Below are 24130 nucleotides of genomic sequence, written 5' to 3'. Positions count from 1 at the left end.
TTGCTTTATATATATGTATGCATGTTTTGCTTTAAATATATATAACTATATCTAAAGAATTATAAAGCATGAGCTAAAAGTAAAATAAATGGCACTTACCCTCCAGAAAATGATCCACTATTGATATCCGATGAGTATTATATTATATATATATATACATAAATTGCACATACATATATGCAATATTACACATTTATATATATAATAAATATATAGCATATATTTTTATGCATAGCATAGCCATACTATCACAGTGTTTTTAACTGTTCTCATATAACAGTAACATGAATTTCTGATTCCTGGGGTAGGCTCTTAAAATGTATACTTTCTTCTCTGTCAAATTCTGATGACTGCATACTATTGCAGCATATAGATATTACTTAATCATGTGCTTTGGGGACATTTGTAATGGTTCTAAGTTTTCACTGTTATAAACACTGCTTAAATCATCTTCATAACTACTTTAAAATGTTTTAATGTAGAAACTATCAAACATACATAAAAGCAGAGAGAAACTTGTAATAAACTCCCATAATCGATAGCCCAGCTTCATGTTTTTTTGCCAATCATGTGTTAACTAGCCCCTCTGAACTTTCATTGTAAAGGGTTATTTCAGACGCTCCTCACAACATTCCTATGAGTAGGTATTAGCATTATCCTTATTTTACAGACTGATAGACTGGTCAGGTCATTTGCTCAAGGTCATCTAGTAGCAAGTGACTAAACTAGGAATTGAACCCTACAATTCTAGTTTCAGTCTACTTTTAACCATTCTACTCATAAAACTATCAATTTTATGTGTGCTATTTATACCCATATCTGTTCCCATATAAGTATATTCAGATTATATAAACTGCCCTTCTGTTTCCCAGGCACTTCAAAGGAATGAAAAATGTCAGGTATTCTGACATTATATAATAGGCAACAGCCCTTTGGAGGCATTTTGTGGAATAATATTGCAAACATTATTCCCTCTACCTCATCTGTAAACACTTCCCATGGGATTTTTGTTCTTTGTGGAATGACTTCCATTGCAATAATTCTTATTTGTTTTCTCAAAAAATTATGGCTGGTTTCAATCACTCTCATTAGTAGATATATTGGGGGTGCACCTGGGAGCCTAGATTGGTCCCACTGGATCAGTAATGATCCTCTTGCCCAAATGATTTACACATCTTCAACTTCTGTTCAATAAATGTTTGCAGGAACTTGGGAGGGTGGAAATGAGTAGGGCATAGTCTCTGTCCGCCAGGAGCTCAAAGTCTGGTGAGAGAGGTTAGACAAGCAACTGAGAGCCGCCGGCACCAAGCAGGTGCAGGCAGACCACATGGGGAGGATACAGGGAGCAGGCCACATGCCACCACGAGCCGCTGAGGAGGTCCTGCAGCAGGCTGCCTCAAAGCAAGGGCAGGGGAGCTCCAGTTCTGCAATTTTGCAAAATCTATTCTCTTGTAGAGCTGGGAAACCCCTAACTCACTTATTATGGCTAAATTCATGCAATGCTTCCCTCAATTCTTGTGCGCTAAAACAATGTTAAATTGCTGAGATTCAATTTGGTCATTATCCAATTATCCAACCTGTTGCTATTAATGATTATTAAAAAGGTAGCATGTCTCTGGTGATTTGAAATGCTACCTTTCTTTTCTATTATGTGAAATTCCCTTGTGCATTTAGGTCTATTTCTGGACTGTCGGTTCTGCACTGATCTCTTTATTCTTGTGTCAGGACTACTCTTCTTTAATCAGAGAGAATTTATAATCTCTTGTTACAACATCATATCTGGTAGAGTTTACCCTCCTTCACCTGCATTTCTCAACCCACTAACACTCACGCACACTTGCTCATCTTTTTCAGATGTCTCCTGGTTCTTATATATTTTTCCATATGAATTTTAAATGAAACTTGTCTAGCTCTAGGGGGAAAAGAAAGTTAATATTTTTATTAAGATCACATAAAATTTACAAATTAGCTTCAAGGGAACTGACATAAGGGAAACTTTAAAAAACTCCCCCGAAGGACAAAAGACAACCTGATTAAATGGAAAGATACACTTATTCTTGGATAGGTATGTTTTGCTGTTGTAGCTCTTGTAATTGCGGTCTTCCACTCTAACTTTTAAGTGATTTTTTGTTCATGTATATGAGGTTAGATGATTTCTCTGTGTTCATTGTACGTCCTGCTGCTTTCCTTAGGTTCTTAGTGGCTTTTTCAAGGTTATATTCTTAGAGACCTGAGAGAGTACTACCATTTTCAGGGAGATTGTATGTCACTCAGTTTCAGCAAAGATGTATTAAAGTAAAAGAGATGCATTCCTCTGGGGTGGAAGGTTCAGCATCTACTGTGACAGCTGCACACCGCTTACAAGTGAGGATCAAGGCCCGAGATGTAACCTTGAGAGGCGGTGGGAAATACCGTGAGCGGAAGAGCTGAGGCCACCCTGGAGGAATAGCTGTTCCTCAGCACCTAGGAATGGGGTCTGAGTTCCCAGATCTTCTGACTTTCCAAGTGAAGCCGAAAACCTGGACTTGCAAGAGAAATCTGATTTTTAAATTAATTTTAAAAATACACAGGGGCAAAATAGAAAGGGCAAGTCTGTGGGTCAAAAACATTCCACAAGCTGTCAGTCAGTTTGGAACATCTGAGAAACAAATGTGGTCATTTAGACTAGAGAGAAACTGCACAAAGGTGCCCTACAATAGGACTTTTTAATTACTATGTTTGTTTTCAGTTACTTTAGCTCCTTTCCTAGGGCTGCCGTAACAATGGACCGCAAACTTAGTGGCTGGAAAAAAACAGAAATGTATTATCTTACAGTTCTCGAGGCCAGAATATGAAATCAAGATGTCAGCGTGACCGTGCTCTCTCTGAAAGCTCTAGGGGAGACCCTTCCTTGCCTCTTCTAACCTCTGGTGGCTCCGGGGCCTCCTGGATTTGGGGCTGCGTCTCCCCAGTCTCGGCCTCCATCTCCACACGGCCTTCTCCACGGCCCCTCCTCCAGGGGGTCTCCTCTGTGTGTCTCTCACAAGGACTCTTGTCATTGGATTTGGGGCCCATGCAGATAATCCAGGATGATCTCATTTTAAGATCCTTAAATTTAATTACATTTACAACATAATTTCTTATTCTACAATATCCACATTTTCCAAATAAGGCATTACCTTTTTGAGGGCTGCAATTTAACCCAGCACAATGAGTTATATCATAGAAATGGAAAAGGGTATAAAACAAATATAAACTTGTTTTCCAAATTTGTTGCTCTGCTTTGCAGGGAATGTGAGTTCCCCAGCTTCTTATCCTCGTCCATGTGTCTGTCTGCCCTTATCACCTTCCCTTATCGCTGCCTCGCCTCCCCTTTTCCCTTCCCTTCTCTCCTCTATCCTTCTCTGGTCTCCTTTCTCTTATTCTCATTCTTTCTCTCTCAGATCCGCTCTTTTTCTCTGTCTGACCCCATCTGCCTTTTCTGCTCTTCTTTTTACTCACTGATTCATTCATCTGCTCTGTGGGCGTCACGTGCCTATGATGTGTCAGGCGCTGCATGTGTCTGAATCATTAGCATCCTTCCTGAGTCAGAAGCTGACCAGGAAGAGCCAGGAGCCTCCTCCTTATAGGCTAGTGAGGAACGCCTTGGGGGCTCCCTGCCATTCAAGCCTGTCAGTATGTTCTAACCTGCAGTGCATGACTCGTGTAGATAAAGCAGTGAAGAGGGCTACTTATTGGTCACTTTCTGATGCTATCAAAGATGCTATTAGTATTTGTCAGCCTCCCTTCACCTTGGTCAAGCAGGCAGTGTGTCCTGTGACCCCCTCTTGACCTTCTGATAGCTTCCCTTTCATACTAAACACTTAGGAGAGCTTCCTTCCTTCTCAGCTGAAAAGGTCAAACATACCAAATATACCACCGGGGATGAATTATGTGTCTATAGATTTGCACACTCTTGGGTCAACCACAGATTTCAGGGGACCTTTGCGGGCAGCATTCCAGTTAAAAGGGAAAGAACCAGATAAGTGTAGTTGCAATGTCAGCCAAAACCCTGCTCATTATTTCCATGTTGTTGTAGGTTTACTTCCAAGATTATAAGAATATTCAACATGTACCCAATGGGACATTTGCTTTAGCATCACCTGTAGATTAATTTCTGAAATTAAAATCATCTCTCCAACAAAAGGAACAATTAAATACAAAGAATTTCGTCCCTTCCAAGTTTCATCCCTTCCTTTAACATAATTCTTATCCTGTTTTCTATGAACTGAAACCTTAGTCTTGTTGCCTTGGGTTACATTTTAAAATCTGGTAACTTAGTAATTAAGGGATGTGTGTCCAGATCACTTCTCTTAAGAGCTCTATTAGGAATGAAAAGAAAGTCTCAGTTTGCTGTGGTCCAACCGCCCACCCCCCCACCAACACACATGCAAATCCCTATATACATTTTTTTTTAATGCTACTTTTTAAAGTCTGTCTTCCCCACCGGGCTGGGTATGAATCCCATGAGGAACCATGTGTGTTTTTATCCTAAGGTTTATGAGCGCACAGCATAAATGCTCAGTAGATATGTAACAGGTGAGTGTGTTACTGAGCTACCAGCAGTTCACATTTTATTTTATCAGGTTCAGTGCCTCCTACTTTTACAATAATAGCTCATTTAATCTCATAACAATGCTAGAAGGTAGGTATTAACATTAACACCATTTTAGAGATGAGAAAACTGAGACACCAGATTGCTGAGTAATCTGCTCAAGGCCATACAGGTAGAAAGTGGCAAAATTGGGTTCCAACTACACATTGTGACCCCAGTGTCTACGTTTGCCACTCCACCATGTGCCTTCCCTAATGGCAGGAGGGAAGTGCAGCTCTCGTACAGGTCGGCAGTTTAGATCTCCAGGAAACTGCTCAGAAGCAAATATATGCGCTGTTAGTACCTGGCTGAGGGCTCATGGACCTTCAAAGATGGTTCTGAAGACACTGGGCTATGTCAGGTTTCTTCAGAGAAGCACTGAGACACAGCACCAGGATAGGATTCCAGGCTGGAGAAGCCACAGTGATAACAGGAGGCAGGCAGGGCATCCGCCTTTGGAGGCTGCAGAGGAGCCCAGAGTAGCAATGCCCCAGGGCATACAGACCCAGCGAGCACAGCAGGAAATTCACCTTGGGCAGACACCGCAGGGTCCACCTCCCGCAGCCTCCTGCGGCCTCCCCTACGGCAAGGCAGGGCTCCTGCCCTGCTGAGCAGGTACTAGGGGAAAGCCTCATCTACAGAAGCGAAGTGACGGCCCTCTCGTCTGAACCAAGGCTGAGAGGGTGACAGTGCTGAGACCCTAGCCAGCTGGGCTGGAACTCCTCAAGTGTTAACGCGCTCAAGTTTAGGATTTGCTCTCCAGTCCTGCTTCTCATGGCAACATGAGTATCACCTGGAGCTTGTTAAAAATGCTCGGGTTACCCTATAGCTCTGCTGCTCCAAGTGGGGGCAGCTGGACATCACCTGGGGCTTATTAAAAACGCTGGGCTTGCCCTACAGCTTTGCTGCTTAAAGTGGGGGTAGCATGGACACCACGCGGACTTACTAAGAACAGAGCAACTTCAGTCCCTCTCCGGACCTCCTGAATCATAATCTGTATGTCATGAGATTCCCAAGAAATTCACATACGCATTTGGGAAGCAGGAGTACTCAGCCTCCAGGTGAGGGTCGCCAGCAGGGCCACTGTGAGAACGAGGAGGAGGAGGAGGCGGCTTAGAGCCAGCGTGATATGTGAGTATGAAGGACAGAGGTTTTGGTTCAGACCCGTGCAGGGAGCCTGCGCGGGGCTTACTGGCTTTCGGCAAGTCTCAGTCCTCACTTAGAGCAAAGGGAGGTGACTGCCTCCTTCCTGCTCTTTGCTTCCCCTTTAAATGTTCCAGAGTCACCTGCCTGCTTGTTAGATGCTGCAAACTAGCCCTTGCTTCGTCCACGTGCTGCATTTTCAGCAAGACATAGGCTGAAGAGAGAGGCGTTTTAGAGGGAGAGACTTTTTCAGTGATGAGGTTTCCTCTCAAGGCGTTTTCTTCTGAGCTGGGGCATGTATGTATCCTTGCTTTAATTTGAGCCATCTTAGTAGTTCCTGCTCCGTCTGGGTGGGGGTTCAGGCCCATGGCATGTGATTGGTTCATGAAGCCTCTTTGTGTTCGGGTGAGGATGTTTTTCCGTGAGAGTGTGCCGTCATTCAGGGGTTGCACAGAGAGGGGTGCAGGGTGCTGTGCTAATGAAGGAGCATTTCAAAGTGCATAGTAAACCTCCTCAAATGGTCTTGGCTTACAAACCAGACCCCACGATTCTGCAGCCAGGGCTGGGCTCGGTGAGATGGTTCTTCTACTGAAGTCAGCTGGAGGGCTACAGCGTCCTTAAAGGTTTTCCTGAGAGGCTGGGTCTGGCTGGGCTTTTTCCACGTGGCCTCACATCCCCAGTCAAACCTCTTAGAGCACAGCAGCTGGATTCCAAGGAGGGAATTCCTCAAAGACAAGCCACAGTGTGCACACGGGTTCTCAGCCTCCACTTCCGTCTCACCTGCCAGTGTCCTCTGGACAGAAATGTGGTGCACAAGAGGGGACTGTACAAGGATGAGAAGCCCAGGGAGCATGGCCTGTCAGGGGCCACCAATGCCACAGTCTGCCCTGTGCATGCCCATGTGTGCAGCAGAGAGAGAAAAGTACAAGCTCGTAGCCAATGACCCTTTGGGAGGGTGTGTACATGTGTACATGACCAAGTGCATACAGGTAGTGTCCTTGGAAACGCTGGAGGACTCATGCATCTTTCCCCGAAAGATCCTCCTTTATTTAGGAATATCATTATTCTACAGAACAGTTGTCCGGAAGTAGGGCTGTGGGAGGGCAGGAGGAGGACTTTCAGTCAGATTAATCAGTCCGTATTGACATCAGAATGAGATCCGTTACCAGCCCAGCTCATGACTCCCAAATCAGTTAAGGAAGTGTCTGTAAACAGAAACTTGACTATGTACCAGATCAACACTCATTTTCTGACATCTTGAAAAGTAACCTAAGAGATGCAGAATATTTTTTTAATTTCCCTAAAATATAATCTACGTTTCATAGGTTTCTTTTTTTCTATTATTTTTCTTTCACTGTCTTGTTTACTTATTTCAAATTTTCCATTTAGGCTTACTGTATTTCAGGCCATGAGATGGGTGCTGGGAATAGAGTGGTAAATAAAACTAACCTGATGTGCACTTATCATGGAGTTTAGAATATGGAGTTATATTTTCTTTTTAATGGCATTAAAGTCACCAGAAAACTTTGAATAACTTAAACTGAAGTAAATTCATCTTCTATGGTTCTTGACCTTAACTCTCTCTGTTTCCAGACTCTTTCCACTGTCGTAAACATGATACTATGAGGGAAGGAAGTGATGTCATTTTCATTTTTACAGACAGATGAAAGGAAGATCAGAGAGGTTAAGTGTGTATTTGCTCATGACTTATTTCCATGACTTAGATGAGCAGAGCTGGGATTAAAGCCCAGGCCCTGAAGTATGGAATCTAATCTGGTTTTCACAAGACTGTATGACTCCCTTGGGATATTTAAAGCTTCACTGTCCTAAAGAGGTGGCTAGAGGTTTCCTGGACCCTGGCCTCTTGGTATCTTCTGGTCTCACACTCCTTATGAACAGTACTGAGCTTCTGTTGGACTCAGTTTATCCACAGTGTCTTCAAAAACTTCCATTTTGATTAGAAAGTCAACTACACAGTGGGACATTATGAAATGAAGAGGGTTCTGTAAATGATATTCGGAGGGTGGCAGCTGATACAGTCCGAGATGCAGAATATGGTGAAACGGTTCACTGTGGGCGCATTATTACTCCATCTAAGCCTGTTTTCTTAAGGGCCAAAAGGGAGTGATAGCAACTGCTGCATACATTGTTGAAAAAACAATCTGTTGAAACAGAGAATCTGGTCTGTCGTAAACACTGAAATCATGAGTTATTATCTTGAGAATGATAATGCGGACACTTCGTCCTTGGTCTAGCTCACTGGAGATGCAAGGCATGTGGCTATCATCGTGTCATCCTGAGGTCCTCCAGTGCAGATCTCACCATCAAAGTGTCATTCGTAGGTCCATCTGACAGACTGAACTAGGGACTTAGCTATAGGTTAACATTAGAATATTTTTTTCTTACCTTTTTTTTTTTTGATTGACACAAAAGAACATCCAGTCTACTACTTAAAGGAAAACCATCACTGGTATTTTTATTTCCACATGTTCCAGCAGTGCCCTCAAGCAATGACCTTTTCATTTAACTCTGTTTAGGGTTTGATGCCTATTTTACATCTCGCACACTTGAAAACAACAGAAGAAATGTATGGTTTGCCGAATACTGGGAGGAAAACTTCAATTGCAAGCTGACGATTAGTGGGTCAAAGAAAGAAGACACAGATCGCAAATGCACAGGTAATTTCATTCTTGGTGTCCTTCTCCTGTTACTCTACGTGGCCAGCATTGAAATGTCTGCAGAGCTGACAGAAGGAAGCTTGGCTGGAGACAAATTGAAAAAGTAAATTGAATTTTACTAGATTGTTCAGAAAATGGAACGGGAGCATAAGTCTTGCAGGACAAGAGACATACAGGCAAAATTGTATTCTTTTCTGCCTGTCCATCCAGCAGTAATTGACATTTTCATCCATTCTTTGAATTCAAAAGGGGTCATGCTGCTTTGAATGCTCTTGCTGATAAATATTAGTTTATGTTGTAGCCAAGCGTATGAAGTAATTTTCAGATGGACAGAAATCTCTGACAACTCCTGTTATCAGTACTGGATTTAACCATCACCATGGACAATGTGATTTAAGGAAACAAAGTACTTGGGTTTAGCACAGTGAGAAGTCCAATGGATTTTCATAAAGTCCAGATCAGTGAGTCACCTGCTATTTAGAATATACCTAAAAATATGCACTGAACCTCATAAATAACTTGGCATAATTATTCCAAATGAAAAACACATGTGTGTGCATGCTGTGTGTGTGTGTGTGTGTAAAGTGGTCAGAAGGTGAAATCACACATTCATTGATTCATTCACAAGTATTTATTGAGCAGCTCCTTGCTAAGCATCATGCTAGGCCCTGGTAATCTCACGGTGAGTGAACCATTCAAAGACCTTGTTCTTATGCTACTTATGGTATAGCGGGCAACAGTGACATTATTCTAGTGATGTCTCTGAATTATAAACTGCATAATTATAAACTGCAGTAAGTCCTCTGAGGGCTCTAAGGGCATGTAACCAAGAAATTTCACTCATCTTGAAGGCAGAAGCTATCTCAAAAGAACTCATTGAGGGATGAGTAGGCATTGGGTGATTAGGGAAGGGAAAGGACAGACTGAAGAATTTCTGATGGAGGGATAACAAGTCAGAGGGCTTGTAGTGGAAGGAACTGTGGTGCCTCTGAGGATATGAAAACACACACACATGACTGAAGTACAGAGAATAGGAAGACTGTGTGAGTCGAGGCTGCAAATATAGAGATATGGTAAGCCATGTCAGGATGTATGTGGAATTTGGTTTTTATCTTAAGAGTACTAGATATTGTAGATAGGTGTGACACAAGGGTGTGACATGCTCTTCCATGATATCACCCAGCCCTCTGCTAAGTAGCTTTCCTCAGTTTTATACTTCAGTAGCTTTCAACAGTTGTCATGATGACCTTGAGGTGTCACAAAACCCTAAGATGTCTTCTGCATGATGAAGAAAGGCACACTCAACAATGGATACACTCAAGTTTTTATTTTTATTTAGTCTTAGAATATTGATCATCCAGATATTGTAGATTCACCTATTCAACACAATCTATTAATGAGGAATAATGCATGATTCTGAAAAACACCATAAATGGTGCAAAGGTGCTGAAGTTTAGACCTTTTCTTCAAGGAGTCTTCTGCAAAGAAAGAGAAGATCTGCAAAAAAATAATGATAAAAATCAATATGATGCCTAGTTGGATGTATAAATTAGCTAGGATACCAGTTTAATCATATTCTCTTAGCCATGGTGTATGACAGCATTTCCAAGAATATGATCCTTAAATAGTGCTGAGGGCAAAAGAAAAGGAGTTAATTAAATGTTGACTAGACCTAGGTGAGACAAAGCCTTCAGGTGGAAACTGAAAAAAATTAGTTTGACATCTGGATAATTTATCTATATGACAAGGAACATGCAAGTGTCCCAGAAGTACCTAGATGATTGATGAGAGTTTTTTAGTTCTTTCTGACGTTTGTGTTTGGGAGTCTGGAAATCTACCCAGATTCCAGACAGTCCCAAGTCTGGATTGTCTGGTGGCCATTAGGATTGTTTGGACTAAGGCCAAGCAACACTTTTTTGACAAGCTCCAACCCAGGCCATGCCATCTGTAGTCAGATATCAGTGCTGATCATCAAGAAATTGAGTTGATAAAAGCATGCACGGTCATTATCCAAACCATCACCTCTTAAAAATAGAAATAGAAGTGTTTGTTTCCACATCATCTTCCTTCCATGTGAAAAATATATGACCACATTTGCTAAGTTACTGTGGCCCTCAATTATTTATGTTCTCCTCTCCCTTTCCTTCCTTACCACTTCCATTGCAGTGCGATGGGCCACACGAATGGAGGTAAACCCTATACCATCACTGTGTTTTCTGTTCTTCCTGTGGTTGGACATGAGTATATGAGGGGTCCTATGCTTATTTTTCTTTGTTGTACTTTTTCCAAATCCAAATAAAATTGTATTTCGTTTTGGAAGTATTCCAAAAGTGCCATTTAAAAAATCTTACCACTTACGTACACCTCACCTTGGTAGTGGAGAACTGGGAGAAGCCTGCTGAGGTTTGCTAGATTAAAGGAAAGAAGTGACGGAGATTGAATTGTATTAATGAGAGTTCTTGAAACTGGTAAGAAATAAGTTTTAATGAGGAGAAAGAATGAATGGGAGACGGAAGTGTTGATGAGCTCATGGATGTGGATGATAAAAAAGCAAGCTGCCTTGATAATCAGATTTTGAAGCATTAAAACATGGGCAGAATGGGAAGAAACAACCAGATATGGAGGCAGGCAGTGCAGATTGTAGATGTTTTGATCTGAGGACTGCAGAAAGCAGCCCAGGGCACAGACCTCACTCTCTGACTGGACTGCCAAAGAATAAGAAAGTCTTGAAATACTCACTTCTAGGATTGGGGCACCAATTAAAAACACAAACATTTTTTCTGGGCTGTATAGCCTCTTTAGCCATATTGAGATATTTTGTAGCTCCAAGTACACTCTTGTTGAATCAGTTACTGTCCAGATAAGTTTTGAAGCTGAGGTATCAGACCCACACTGTTTGGAGAGAGCAAACTCCTAGGGACAGACGATAGCAGTAAGGTTTGAAAAGCCAGGATGTTAAGAAGTCATGAAAGAAAGAATAATGGTTGGGAGGGAGAAGATTCATTATTAAACATGAAATAAACCGTGTTTACTTCCTAATTTAACATAGGGCCAGATGTGCATGGATTCTGATAGAAACTTACCTGAAGAACCATGTAATCCTTATTCCTATAAATTATTGATAGGCATGTAAAGTGTCCTTTAAACAAGGAAAGCTACCACATTCTTCAGTATTTTAAAAGCATCCCAACCTTCCTTGATACCAATTCCAAGGTTTCTCAACCCTGAGAAATAGACATTTTTCATCTTACCTCCCCTGGCAGTTGCCTAATTTTTCAGTGGTGTAGATTAAGACTTGCCAGTGAGCCATCCTGTCCTGCCCGTGGGTCCCCTTGGCCGCCATCCCCCCAGGGGCCGTGCAGTTGAGGCAGTTTGCTGGTGGTTTAACCTTCCACGGCAGACCAACCTCTAGCTGACATGTCCGAATGCCATTTGTGCCGCTTCATCGTAGAGGTATATATTTCTCAAGGAGATAGTGCCCGCCACACACATGGGAGAGTAAGCCCTTCTGGATGGCTTCCCACAGACTGCTTGTTGTTCAGGGGCAGAAGATCAGATGCGACTTTTTTTTTTAGCTTGTATTCATGCTGAACACATGAACACCCTCCACTGGCAGGGTGTGTCCACCCTTAACACTTGCCAGGAGATAGCTGACACAAAACCCAGTTTTGAGTATGGGCTGTTTTGGGAATAATGGGTGTTTGTGGAGATACCAAGATTAAGGAAAGAAGGAAAAGTGTACAGATCTAACGATATTCCTGAGAGGAGATTGGGGCTGCTGTGGGTCAGGAAAATCCCTCCACCGAAGTGTTGAAAAAACCAGGGTTTTGAACATGAGGGGGGTGTGGGTTTATGTCTGAATATCCCTGTGAGAGACTGGACAACATTATTAATCCCTCAAAGCCTTCCCTCATCTTTGAAATGGGGATAATAAAACTTTAATTACATCCAAAGTTGTGGTGGAGATTAAATTAGATAAGTCAAGTCGGCAATCTAAAATGATACGGGCACATAGTAATAGCTCAGTCACGTGACAATTACCTGCTGAATGCAATTGCCTGTGAGAGTTTCATGAAGATGCTATTATCTTATGTTACCCCTATGGAAATCAGGATGTGCAGCATATTCTAACAGGAAAGTAAAACCAGGGAATTGAATAAGCACATATGTGCAGGCAGGAGTTTTTCTTTGGGGGTGCCCATTGCATAGCAGTGTATTGAGGTATCAGAAATGTGCAGACCAACAGCATACAACTTTATGCTATGAAGTTCAAGGCTTAGGAATTTCAGGGCCATAATGTAGAGCATGTGTTTCAGCATCTTTGGCCCTCAAACTTGCCGAAAACCTCATGTTGGAAATTTTGTGCCATTTTATCCCTCAAGCGCTGTATCTCTAATGTGGTTAGTAGCATCCCAAAGGGTTCTGCTGCCAAACCCATTTTTTAAGCTCAGAAGCAGGTTTTGAGAATCTGAATGTGCTTGCCTATGGCAGCCCATAAAAATTATCACTCTGTCATATCTTATGGCTTACACAGAACATTTATCTAAGTATCATTACTGTTCTGCCAAACACTACTTTGTGAATACTGATTTATCAGTTACCTCTTTGTTGAAAAGAAGGAGCTCAACATTTAGAGATCTATCATCCCATGAAGGGACAATTTGGCTTTCAGAGATTTGTTTTCCTTTTGAGATGACAGAGGATGAATAAATTGATGACATTTTTGTTGTTGTTAAAAAGCCATTGTATTTCACTGGCAGTGCTCTCCGTCACACAGTAAGCAAATTCAGTTTTGATCTGACTCCCTAATCAACCAGTGTTTATTATAGAAATGTATCAGGGGCTAAAGAGCATGCTCTCTGAATGTCCTCATTTTGGGAGAATCCTTAAGCTGTGTTTTTCTTTACATCTCACTTATCAAAGCTAATAGTTTAGGTGAAGGTTGCTTTTTTGGTGGAGCCGAAGAAGACTTAAGAAATGCCATTAGTGAATAAACCATGAACTTCCCAAGTCTTTTATTCTTACCTGGGACCCAGGCCCATCAGAGCCTATGTAATTTATCAAGACGATGGAGACGAACAGATTACAGTTAATAAGTCAAGTGCCTGAGAATGCATGTGCAAAAAGAATTTGTGACTACAGTAACAAGTTTTCCCTGTCATTTTATTCTATTCTGAATTGACCTGTAATTGCCATATAGTCATTGTCATTGTATTGTTATTGTGGCACCTAATTTATTGAACATGATTGAGGAACCCACATCAAAATATTATAAGTAATGTCTAACTTTTTTGGAGCTCTAAGGCATTTTGAACTCATTTTAATGAGAACCAATATAAAATGCATTTTGACACTTTGTGCTTTCTTAAACAGGTTCGATACATATTAATTACGATTAAGTCTGCATGGTACATCCATTATGGGATTGTGTGTTAAAATGGCTCTCTGTTTAAATTTTGGATTCTCTGACTCCTCTCTAGAAATCAAAATCTTGGTTCTCTTGCTTCCTCCCCCCTTAAATCTTCCCCTACCTCCGTCCTCCCTACTGGTTTCTATCTGTATGGGAAATGGACTATATGACCCAAAGTATGAAGAATTTTTATTTGTTCATTCATCTGTTCATTTAAAAATGAGTGTTAAATAAGTATTAAATGTCTCAGAATCACCACTGCAAGGCCAAGGTTTTGTTTTGTACCAGTCTCAGCCTATCAATAACCAATATTGATGTTGGAGCAGCTCTTGTGTTTCTTACTATAACTGCAAGATACTCTTCAGCAACAACCATCAGGCAAGTTTGAAAAAATATAAGCTTATTACTTTCAAGACCTGATAATGACACGGCATACCTGCCGCTACACAGTAAGGTCACAGGTAGAGAGAGAGATCACAGGGTCTAGGGTTCTGCTTTTTTTGAGGGTTGAGTAGGGGACCTAGGGTTTCACAGGCTCCCTCTTTTGGTGAATTTAAAACAAGAGAGTGGGAGTTTAAAGTGGGAGAAAAGACAAGTGACCCAAATGGTCAGTTACTGAAATCAACAAAGGTCTGTAAGACAAAGGATCCTCCGTGGGGATAGGGGACCTGTTTCTTCATCTAGTCATCTGGCTGGTGCTCCTGCTTATCTGAGATAACGCTCTTTGAAGTGCATGCCTCCGCAGTCAAAGCTTAAGTTAGGCACCTGCATTAGCAAATAAATAAATAAACAAACAGCTGTCAGAGCTTACAGAGCTAGTAGAGCATTTCATAGCAACTACAGGGATGAATTTACTAGTGGAATTAACTAAATGGAATGTTAATTAATATAGTATTCCCCAATTAAAATCATCTGAGTGTCACATCTGACATCCTCATTGTTCTTATAAATTTCTATAAATTCTTTTTGAAACAGGAGTGTTAGATAAAACCCCCTGTCCATAAAGATGATTATGCTTCTAGACACTGGGTTCTCATAAATAATGTCACAGAAAGGCTTGAGTGTAACAGTAAGTCATATTAAGTGCTATGCTAACTCTATGGCTTCACATTTAATTTACTTAGATATGAAAATTGATCTTGTATTATTTTTAAATAAATTTAAAACTTTTTAAAATAAGTTTAGGAAAAAGAACGTAGCCTCTTTTTCCATGAACAGCACATTACCAGCTACGTCAGTTATTTTGCTGGATAAATTCGAAATAAGATATGCAAGATGACGACAATGCTTGATTCTGAAGGCAATGATTTGTGTTGCCTTTCCTATGGTTATCGACTGTAGTAGGTACCACTCTTGGGGCACATAATGGTAGTGCAAAAAATATAACTTTTGATTGATTTCTGTAACTTCCCTTTTCAAGACTCCATTGGTTGGTAGAAATATAATCAGTCTTTTTAGAGTCCCTCATTCCACCTGATTGATATGGTAGAACCTTAGTTACAGATACCTTTTTCAAGGCCAGGACTTGAAGTTCTTGTGAGGTGCCTTTGCTCTGGGCCTTTGGCATCTATCCATGACTTCTTACTGCCTACAAACCGCCTCCAGGAGGTGCCGTGTCTGCACCAGCCCTTAGTAGTAGAGATGGGAAGGTGGCCACCACGTGGATTCTTGGTCCTGGCCTCAGGGCTTCTTCAGATTCAGCTCTGATTTTTAATATTCCACAGCCTTCCTGTGACCATGGTGGGGGGAGCTGTAGAGCCTAGGACTCTTTCCAGGGCCATGTGCCAGCATTTAACTTCCATGCTTCTCCTGCCTCTCTGTTTTCATCTTCCATTCCTGAATGTCTTTCTTGAGGCTGGGGAAAGAGACTAACTTAGATCCAACCACATCCTTCCAGTTCTCTGTCTGGGACACACACTATGTGTTCTAAAATCCTTCAGGACTCCCAACTTCTGACGCTGAGAACCTAGTACTGACCACATGATACTGGCTTTTAAACTCCAAAGTCTTTTTTTTTTTTCTGTTCTCCTGTGTTCTGTCATAACCTTCCTAAAATGCTAATATAAGACTGTTACCACATAGCACTACATTAGCACAACCCAAGTGGAAGAGCTGCGGACGGCAGGCCAGGTCCTTGTCTTTGCTGAGGAGTGCAGACATGGCCCTAACCTCATAAAGCTCATTTCCTCAGATCTTGGCCAGCTGCCGAGGCAGGGGCCTTCTGAAATGGATGTTTATAGATGCAGTTCTTCTTCCTGCCACCAACCCTGTGAAGGGTAAAAAGGGGTCTTCACCACACCCCATTTTACTTCGGGCCATGTTCCCTCAAGTCCCTCCTGCCATTCAGCACAGCAAGGCATCGCAGTAGGGGCTGTGTTTAGCTCTGTGCAGAATCAAGCCAGGCAGTGGAACGCCAAGGTGAAAACCCCAGGGTGTCCAGGCAAAACTGCTTCCATAAATGTTAGATGCCAGAATTATTTGAGCTGTGTGTCGCTTCTTTCTCATTATCTCCAATAGGCAATGGCTGTAAAAATGGTAGTTAGGGCCTTTCCATATTCAGAAAGTCTGTCAGGCTAGGCAGTAAACGAGAAGCAATTCCTGAAGCAGGGGGATTAATGCGTACGCATCTTCTCTGCAACAGTCCTTATAAACAAAGTGCCTCTTATAAGCAATATAAGTATTATAAACTGGATGCTTAGAGTCATTTTAGTAGGTATAAGAAAGGTTGCTGAATGACTTATCAAGTATCATCAAGCAAGTTAGAATGGAACATAGCTTTCCTTAGGAAGAGTTTCTCATAACACAGGCTTTTTCTTTTTTTTTTCTTTTTTTCCTTTTCCCTCTCACAAAGGGAAATGTGGTAGTATACTAAAAGAAATTTACATTTTTACAGTGTGTGCAGCATCATATTCATTTTTCTAGAGAATAAAATGTGCTCACTAGGTAAATATCTACCACACACAGATAAAAAACTTTCTAGATCAACTTCTGACTTCGGCTGTTTCCCGTGACGGCGGATCAGGTATGTGGGTGAACCCGTGGGGAGGCTTCCCATGTCCTGCTCCTCACCCTCATCAGTGTGTATTGTGTGCCTTCCTGGGCACAGATGGCTCTGGGCTGGCTTTAAGCAGAGTGTTGGTGATGTAGAAACCAGCTCTTCAGGCTGCCTGCTTGAAGTCATGCTACTTGACTCATGAAAGAAATTAAGACCAAGAAATTGGGTCAAATTGCATTGAACCCCAGCTTTTTCACTTACTATGTTACTGTGGCCAGATGACTTAAACATTCTCAGTCCTTTATTTTCTCCCCTGTAAAACTGGGTAACATAGTACCTCCTACACGGGGTTTGCCAGGATTAGGTTGAACAGTGCCCTCTGGAAACAGTGAGTTGCCCGTGGGCTTAGGTGTCATTGTTTGGGGTGGTGGCAGAGGCTACATTTGGCCTTTGTTTAAAAAACAAAACAAAAGCTCCTCCATGACTCAAATTGCCTGTGCTTCCTTTATTATTCTATCCAGGCTTGTTCTTCCTCAATCTCATATGTCCATTGTTTTATATAGCGCTGTGCGCATATCCACGCACAGTTCTATGTTTTTGTATCATCCAATTTGATTCGCATATCAGCCTTGTGGAACAGACGAGGCCGGTATCATCCCCCTTTTACAGATTAAAACAAAACACAGCCGAACTTTGGAGAAATCCCATAACTTATCTGAGGGCATGATTGCTGATTAAAAAAATAGAATAACCCCTACAACTAATGGCATACATTTATTTTCTCGTGCATTCTGTCACTCATTTGTTCACTGAACAAATGTACATTGAGCAGCTACTCTGGGCCAGTGCTGGGATGAGAATATAGGATTTATTTTCAAGGAGCTTATATTCTAGTACAGGAGGCAGACAGAAAGCCAAAAGTAGGTAAATAATCACAAACAGTGATTAGTGCTGTCAAAGAAACAAAGAGGCTGCTCTAGAAAACAAGGTAAAGAATCGTGCTAAGAAAACATAAACGGCAGCGATCATCACGGTAGCGCTGACGGTCTGAGAAGGGTTATTACTCCCATTACACAGATGAGGACACGGTCCTTGCCTTCCAACAATCAGAGAACTGAACATGAATAGGCACTTTCTCATTCCTGGGTAATGTCATGGTCTTGTTTATATAGCAATATCCTCCCTTTATGACACCCAGCCACAGAAGAGCTCTTAGTAGAACAAATTTGGTAATGATCCTGGATTGATCCCTTTGGTTCTCACTTAAAAACAGTGCAGTGCAGTGGAGAAGTGAGTTGACCTCATTTCTTTTCTCCTGAACTCAAAATAGGGCAGTATTTTCCAGTTTATGCTCAAACTTTGTTACATTGATGAAAAGCTAGTAACATGTACGAAGAGGAAAGACACAGGATTCAAACTCCTTGTATCATAGGCAACGTAATTATACAACAGGGAATTGCAGCCAGGGCTGTAAAATTCTCTCTGAATGTATCTCATTCCCTGGGGGACTGTCTGTCCTTTCAGGACAGGACAAACAGACCTGACGCCTTATTGAAGCAGATGGTGGAGACTGGAATAGTGAGAAACTGAAGAAGTACCAAATAATACCTGTAGGGAAAAGCTTACCAGTACTGGAGTAGCAGTTATAAAATGAGCTACGAAAAGTGGTCCGATGCTCTGGCAGAAGTAGGCAATTTACTATGGAAGGAAAATGTTGAATTACAATATGCTGTTGCTTTTCATAAGAGAAAAATGCTTTTCATATGAGCAGGTGTCAGGGAAGTCTGTACAAATGGCTACAGTGTAGAATTAAATTTTTAAAAAACACACAAAGGGAAAAACTGTTGCAAGACTCAAGCTGAAGGGGTTCTCCTTCTTTGGATACAACTGTGGAAAAAATCATTAGGACAAACCGTTATTGGACTTCTAATGTTTGACAGCTCAGCTGTTAACGTGACTACAGAAATCATGCCTCTGGCACATACTGTATTTCAGTAGATTCTCTCTTGGACAAGTTTTGCCATTGCAGGAGTGCTATTGAATTTCAAGAGCATTCAAAACCAATGCTGGAGCTGTTTTTAGCATGCTGGAGTGATCCTGTTACCCTTCATCTTCCAGACATTACAGTATCCATGCATTGTTCATAGGAAGCAGACTGAACTCTCAGCAGGGCCTCGGGGGTCCCCTGTGGTGGGCCTCCTCTCAGAGGGCTGCAGCTCTGACCTTCTCTAGTTCTGTAAACGCACCTGGGGGCCTTGCTGTGCCCTCCGCCTGGAATTCCCTTTCTTCAATACAATGTTCCACTAGTTAACCCTCACTCCTACCTCCAGCTCAGGGGGTCATCTCTTTCCGAAAGCCTCCACAGATGCTCCCACCACAGTCTAGGTCAGGTTCTTGCTGTCTCTTCTCCCCTCTTCTTTCCAATGGAACTGCACTTGCCCCTGTTTGGGACGATGCCCTCATTAGTGTAAGTGGTGACTCTCTCCTGTACCCAGCTGCAAGCCCAAGGAAACCAGGCCCTCACTTCTCTTTTTAAGCCTTTCTCTACACCCCCAGGCCTAGCTTCAGTTGGGCTTTGAGTAGGAGCTTAACAAGCAGTGGTTGAGGAATTAATTTTACTTTGCATGCTTAAAACAAAAATCTGCCTTGCATAAGACATTTCAGTGCACTTGATCAAAACGGGAGAGGCAGGGCAGGTAGGGTGCGCCTGTGTTTTCCTCAAGGTGCCCAGCTTGCTGCACTCGGAAGATCTGAAGCTGATCTCTCCCTGGGAGAGTCAGCCTGGGCAAATGGTTTGAATCAGAGGCTTTGTAGGATTTCCCAGGCTGTACATGCTAAATGTTTCATAAGCCCATTATGTTGTTTTTTTTAAAAGACCCAAAAGGAAAATAGCAAGATCTTCATTTATTTGAGTTGGCAAGGGCTCCATTTTAAGTAAAAAAGTGAAAACCCCCAAATCCAATAACCTGTACTATAGAAGCTATTCCTCCCTTAGTATAAAAAAAAAAAGAAAAAAGGATAAGAAAAAAAAATCACAGGAACAAAGGACTAATGGGTGCATCAGCCTCCCAGCTTTGACCATATCCTTCCCTGTATTGATTACTGTCTTCCTCATAACTGAAGGATTTCTGCTTTTTATATGCTCTGAGGAAGAGATTAGATCCAGGGCTAAAACCATAGTAATGAAAATAATAAAATAGCCAATGATTATTAGATACTTAAATGACGGTCTTTTATCCTGCACACCTGTAGGTGAATACAAATTTAAATGAACAAAAACATTAGCTTTCTGCAAGTTTTACACTTCAGACTTCAATTTTGAGGCTCTCTTAAGAAGTAATTACATTGAGTAATATTTATGGCATGCCTGCCATGTGCCAGCCACTAGCTTAAGCACTTCACAGAGATGACAATGATCCTCAAAATGGGTATTAAATTTTTATCCTCAATTTTTATGTGGCAAATGGAACACATTTTAACTTTAACCCTCACAACAAACCCTCTGAGATTATTTTCACTGTTTTATAAATGAGGAGATGGAAGCACACGAAGGCCCGGTAATTTGCCCAAGTGCATGTGGCACACAGCTAGGGTGTAGGGAATTCAAATTACACCATGGTCTCTCAAAAAGTGACAGAGGTAGAATCCCAGGGTCTGGCCAAACCCAGAGCCTTGTGCCGCTATTGGTTTCTTGTACTCCAAGCTGACCCCCTTGGTAGAGTTGGGAAAATGGTATGATGCCAGGATATTCAGAATCCAGCTCCACCCGCTACTGTAGCACCGAAGAAATGGAGCGCATGTGTGACCGCAGGCTTCCAGTCGTGGGCCTTAAACTCAGTGTCTGATAGGAGCTCTGTCCATGGGCTTCTCTGCGCCTGAGTTGGCCCACCCAGGAAGTGTGTATCTGCCTCTCAATGACTGAGTTCCTCTGCTCTGGAAGAGGGAAATGACATGACCAAACATATTCCACTGAGATTGCTTCCCTTCTCCTGGCACAGCCTGTTTGTGTCTCACTAACCAAAGTGGGTGTTCTTTCATTAAAATAGTGAATTACATCCCAATGGCTTTGTCTTATTCACTGTCATTCATGGGAAACAATTCCTAATGACGTTGCTGGGATCTGTGACCCTGGTCTTGTCATTCACAGGAAGGAGACCTTTGCATACTACTTCACAGTCTTTGAGAAAACTTACAATGCTAGCACAGGCAGACAAAGATCCAGCATTGCTATAATTCTAACATGGTGACAATAAGAAATTAAGATCATTTTAAATTTTTTGAGATTTTATACATCATAAATACTGTACCTGTCATTAGTTTTTTGTGATTGTTATAAAATCAGTGATTCGATATGTCATCACTTGCTAAATACATTGCTCTCAATTAGGAAATACATTAAGACCTCTTGCTTTTTCCTTCTTTTGGATTACTTTCTTAATATGACTTTCTAGAAGTCATTAAATGGAGTAGTAAAGAAAAAGGACTTTTAAGCCAAATTGTCTTAAATCAATTTGTGCCCCCATTCCATACAAGCTATGAAGCCTAGCATAAATGACATTGCATCTCTGTGCCTGGTTTCCTAATTCATAAAATGTATATATTAAAACCTGATAGTTTTATGTTTTAAGGAGAAGCATGGAATAAATTAATGCATGCAAGCTTGTGAAGTGCTAAGTACAATGCCTGGTACAGACAAAGCATTTGAAAAACAATAGTAAAATAAGTATTACTATTTTTATCATTACAGTTTTAGAGTATAAATATTTTCAGAAAATTGAAATGTATTGCCAAAGTGTTTTCTGAAAGGACTCGTACTAATTTATTCAGCCACTGACAAAACTACCAAAATGTTACCTGTGTTTTGATTTGCATTTCTTGTAAAACTTGCAAGATTGAATATTTTTTCTTTATGTTTGGGTACTGATTTATCTTCTTTATGAGATGCGTGTTAGAGTCTTTAAATTGTTTTAATATCCTTGTGTCATTTGATTGCCCCTTACCACTCAGCAGAGTTGGCAGAGCTGATAATATTATGGTCTACCGAAGAAAAAGATAAATGCTCCTAGAGGTTTTGTTAAGTCGTGACTTGTTACCCGAAGTCACTTGGTTAGTGTCTTGAGGAGCTGGACTTTTTGAACGGGACGTTTTTTTTTTCTCACTCTTGTAACAAAACAGTGATTCACAGACTCTCCTGACATAAAAGGGTTACCACCATATTTGAAAAATAATAATAATAATAAAAAAAAAAACAATGCCTAAATGTTCCTATAAAAGCTTAAACCCTTCCTTTAGCTCATTTGGAAACCACTAAAGAAACCCTATGTTTTGACTTCTTGAAAGATGTATTAAGTGACAAAGAATTAACTACAATTCAGAATTGGCAGGTAGTTGTCTCTTAAAATCTGCTTTAATGGCTGTAGCCAATATGATAATTTTAAAATAAATAATTTGACCATCATTCAGGCATTGACCATGGGGTCTCTTGAACTATTGTGTGACTCTGGAAGAGAATTTCCTAGCCTGGGATGCTTCTAAGATGTTTGGCAAGAGAGGCTATTATATCTGATACAAATGTCCAATATAAATGTTAAAAAAGGCACCTCATAATCATTCGTCAGAAAAATGCAGACTATAGCCACAGTGAAATTCTACTACACATGGATAACATGAAAAAGATTGGTACATCAAGAACTGGAGATGATGTGGAGAAACCTGCACTTTTACACATTGCTGTTAGAATGCAAAGTGGTGTAAGTGCTTTCGAACATAGCAACTTCTTTCAAAGTTAAACACGAATGAGCCTATGATACAGCAGCTCTTACTCCTAAGAATTGTTCCCCAAGATAAATGAAAACACATGTCCACAAAACCCTTGTGCAGATGTGTTCATAACAACTTTATTCGTAATTTCCCTGTTGGGGGACAATCCTATATGGGTTCCTGCTTATCTTTAGAGACAGAAGCATTGATTTATCTTTTCAAGATAATCAGTATTGTTATGGAGAAATAACACCACATATTGGTTCCTGTTTGAGAGACCAAACATCCTCTTATTGGATAATATCCCTACCCCACAATGTGCTTTCTACTTGCGGACATGGAAACTGAGTCTTTAATGAACTTTTATGTCATTTGATTAGACCGCAGCTTCTAGGTAGAAGGGTATGTACTACAACTAGAGACTCCTGTCATAATGCCTTACTATGTTGCTGTAAAAGGAGATTTTTGGTGGAAAAATAATGTGAGTGATGCTATGAAAATGAATAAGACGTAAGTACGTCCATGAGCAGTGATCCAAGTATGTTTTCAAATCTTTTCTGATGAGCAGTTTTCTTCCAGGATTATTCTAGATAAAACATACCCATGCCAAATTTATTGCAATAACTGAAAGATACTTCCTAAATGATGTTGAGAATCTTCCTAAGCCTTACAGACAGTATTCAAGTAGAATGTTTTCTGAAGCATGAGAAAGTTGCTTTCATCCTATCACATCTGGGCATTTTAAGTGCAGCTTCAAATGAGAGAAGCAGTAATTTTTGTTGCAAATACATTTCATTTACAGATCATTTTGAATAAAATGGACATTTTAATAAGGAGTCTTTCAATCCATGAACACTATATGCTTCTCTATTTAAATCTTTCATTTCTGTCAGCAATTTTCATTGTAGAGATTTTGTATATGTTTTTGTTCAATCTAATCCTAAGTATTTGTATTTTTATGCTCCTGTGAAATAGTATCTTTAAAATATTTTTTTAATTTTTAATGTTACCAAAATGAAATAAAATTGACTTCTGTATATATGCCTTGAATGCTACAAATTTTCTTGCTCACATGTTAGATATAGTAGTTCCTTGTAGATTTCCTAGAATTTCCTATATAAATGATCATGTCATCTGTGACATACTTTCTAATCTCACTGCAGTTTGTCCTGCTTTATTGCACTGATTAGTACCTCCAATACAATACCAAGTAGAAACACTAATGAAAGCACCTTACCTTGTTCCCAATCTTTGGGTAGGGTGGTCTTGTACCAGTGAATATGATCATAGCTTTTGTAAATGTAGATGTTCTTTGCAAGGTTGAAGTAGTTATTTCTATTCTTAGTTTCAGAGTTTTGTTATCATGAATGGATAAATTCCATCAAATGTTATTTTTTATAACTATGGAGATGATCATATGACTTTTATTTTTAGTTAATATCAGAAATTACATTGATTTTTTAAATTAAGTATCATTGATATACAATCTTATGATGGCTGATGGCTTTGCCTACACAAAATAATGGTTCAAT

General features: G+C 40.7%; 1 protein-coding gene across 2 annotated transcripts in view; it reads left to right on the top strand.

The window, feature by feature from the left end:
- The window catches only part of GRM7 (glutamate metabotropic receptor 7), a 906501-nt gene that overhangs the window by 575196 nt on the left and 307175 nt on the right, over positions 1-24130 (top strand). For both annotated transcript variants that reach the window (XM_036878258.2, XM_036878256.2), the window contains exon 5: positions 8293-8433. In XM_036878258.2, the coding sequence (XP_036734153.2) occupies positions 8293-8433 (141 nt within the window). The remainder of the gene's footprint in view (positions 1-8292; positions 8434-24130) is intronic.

This window comes from Manis pentadactyla, chromosome 1 (assembly GCF_030020395.1).
Source record: "Manis pentadactyla isolate mManPen7 chromosome 1, mManPen7.hap1, whole genome shotgun sequence".
Classification (NCBI taxonomy): Eukaryota; Metazoa; Chordata; class Mammalia; order Pholidota; family Manidae; genus Manis; species Manis pentadactyla.
The sequence above is the reverse complement of the archived record's forward strand: the minus strand, read 5'-3'. Positions and strand labels throughout refer to the sequence as shown.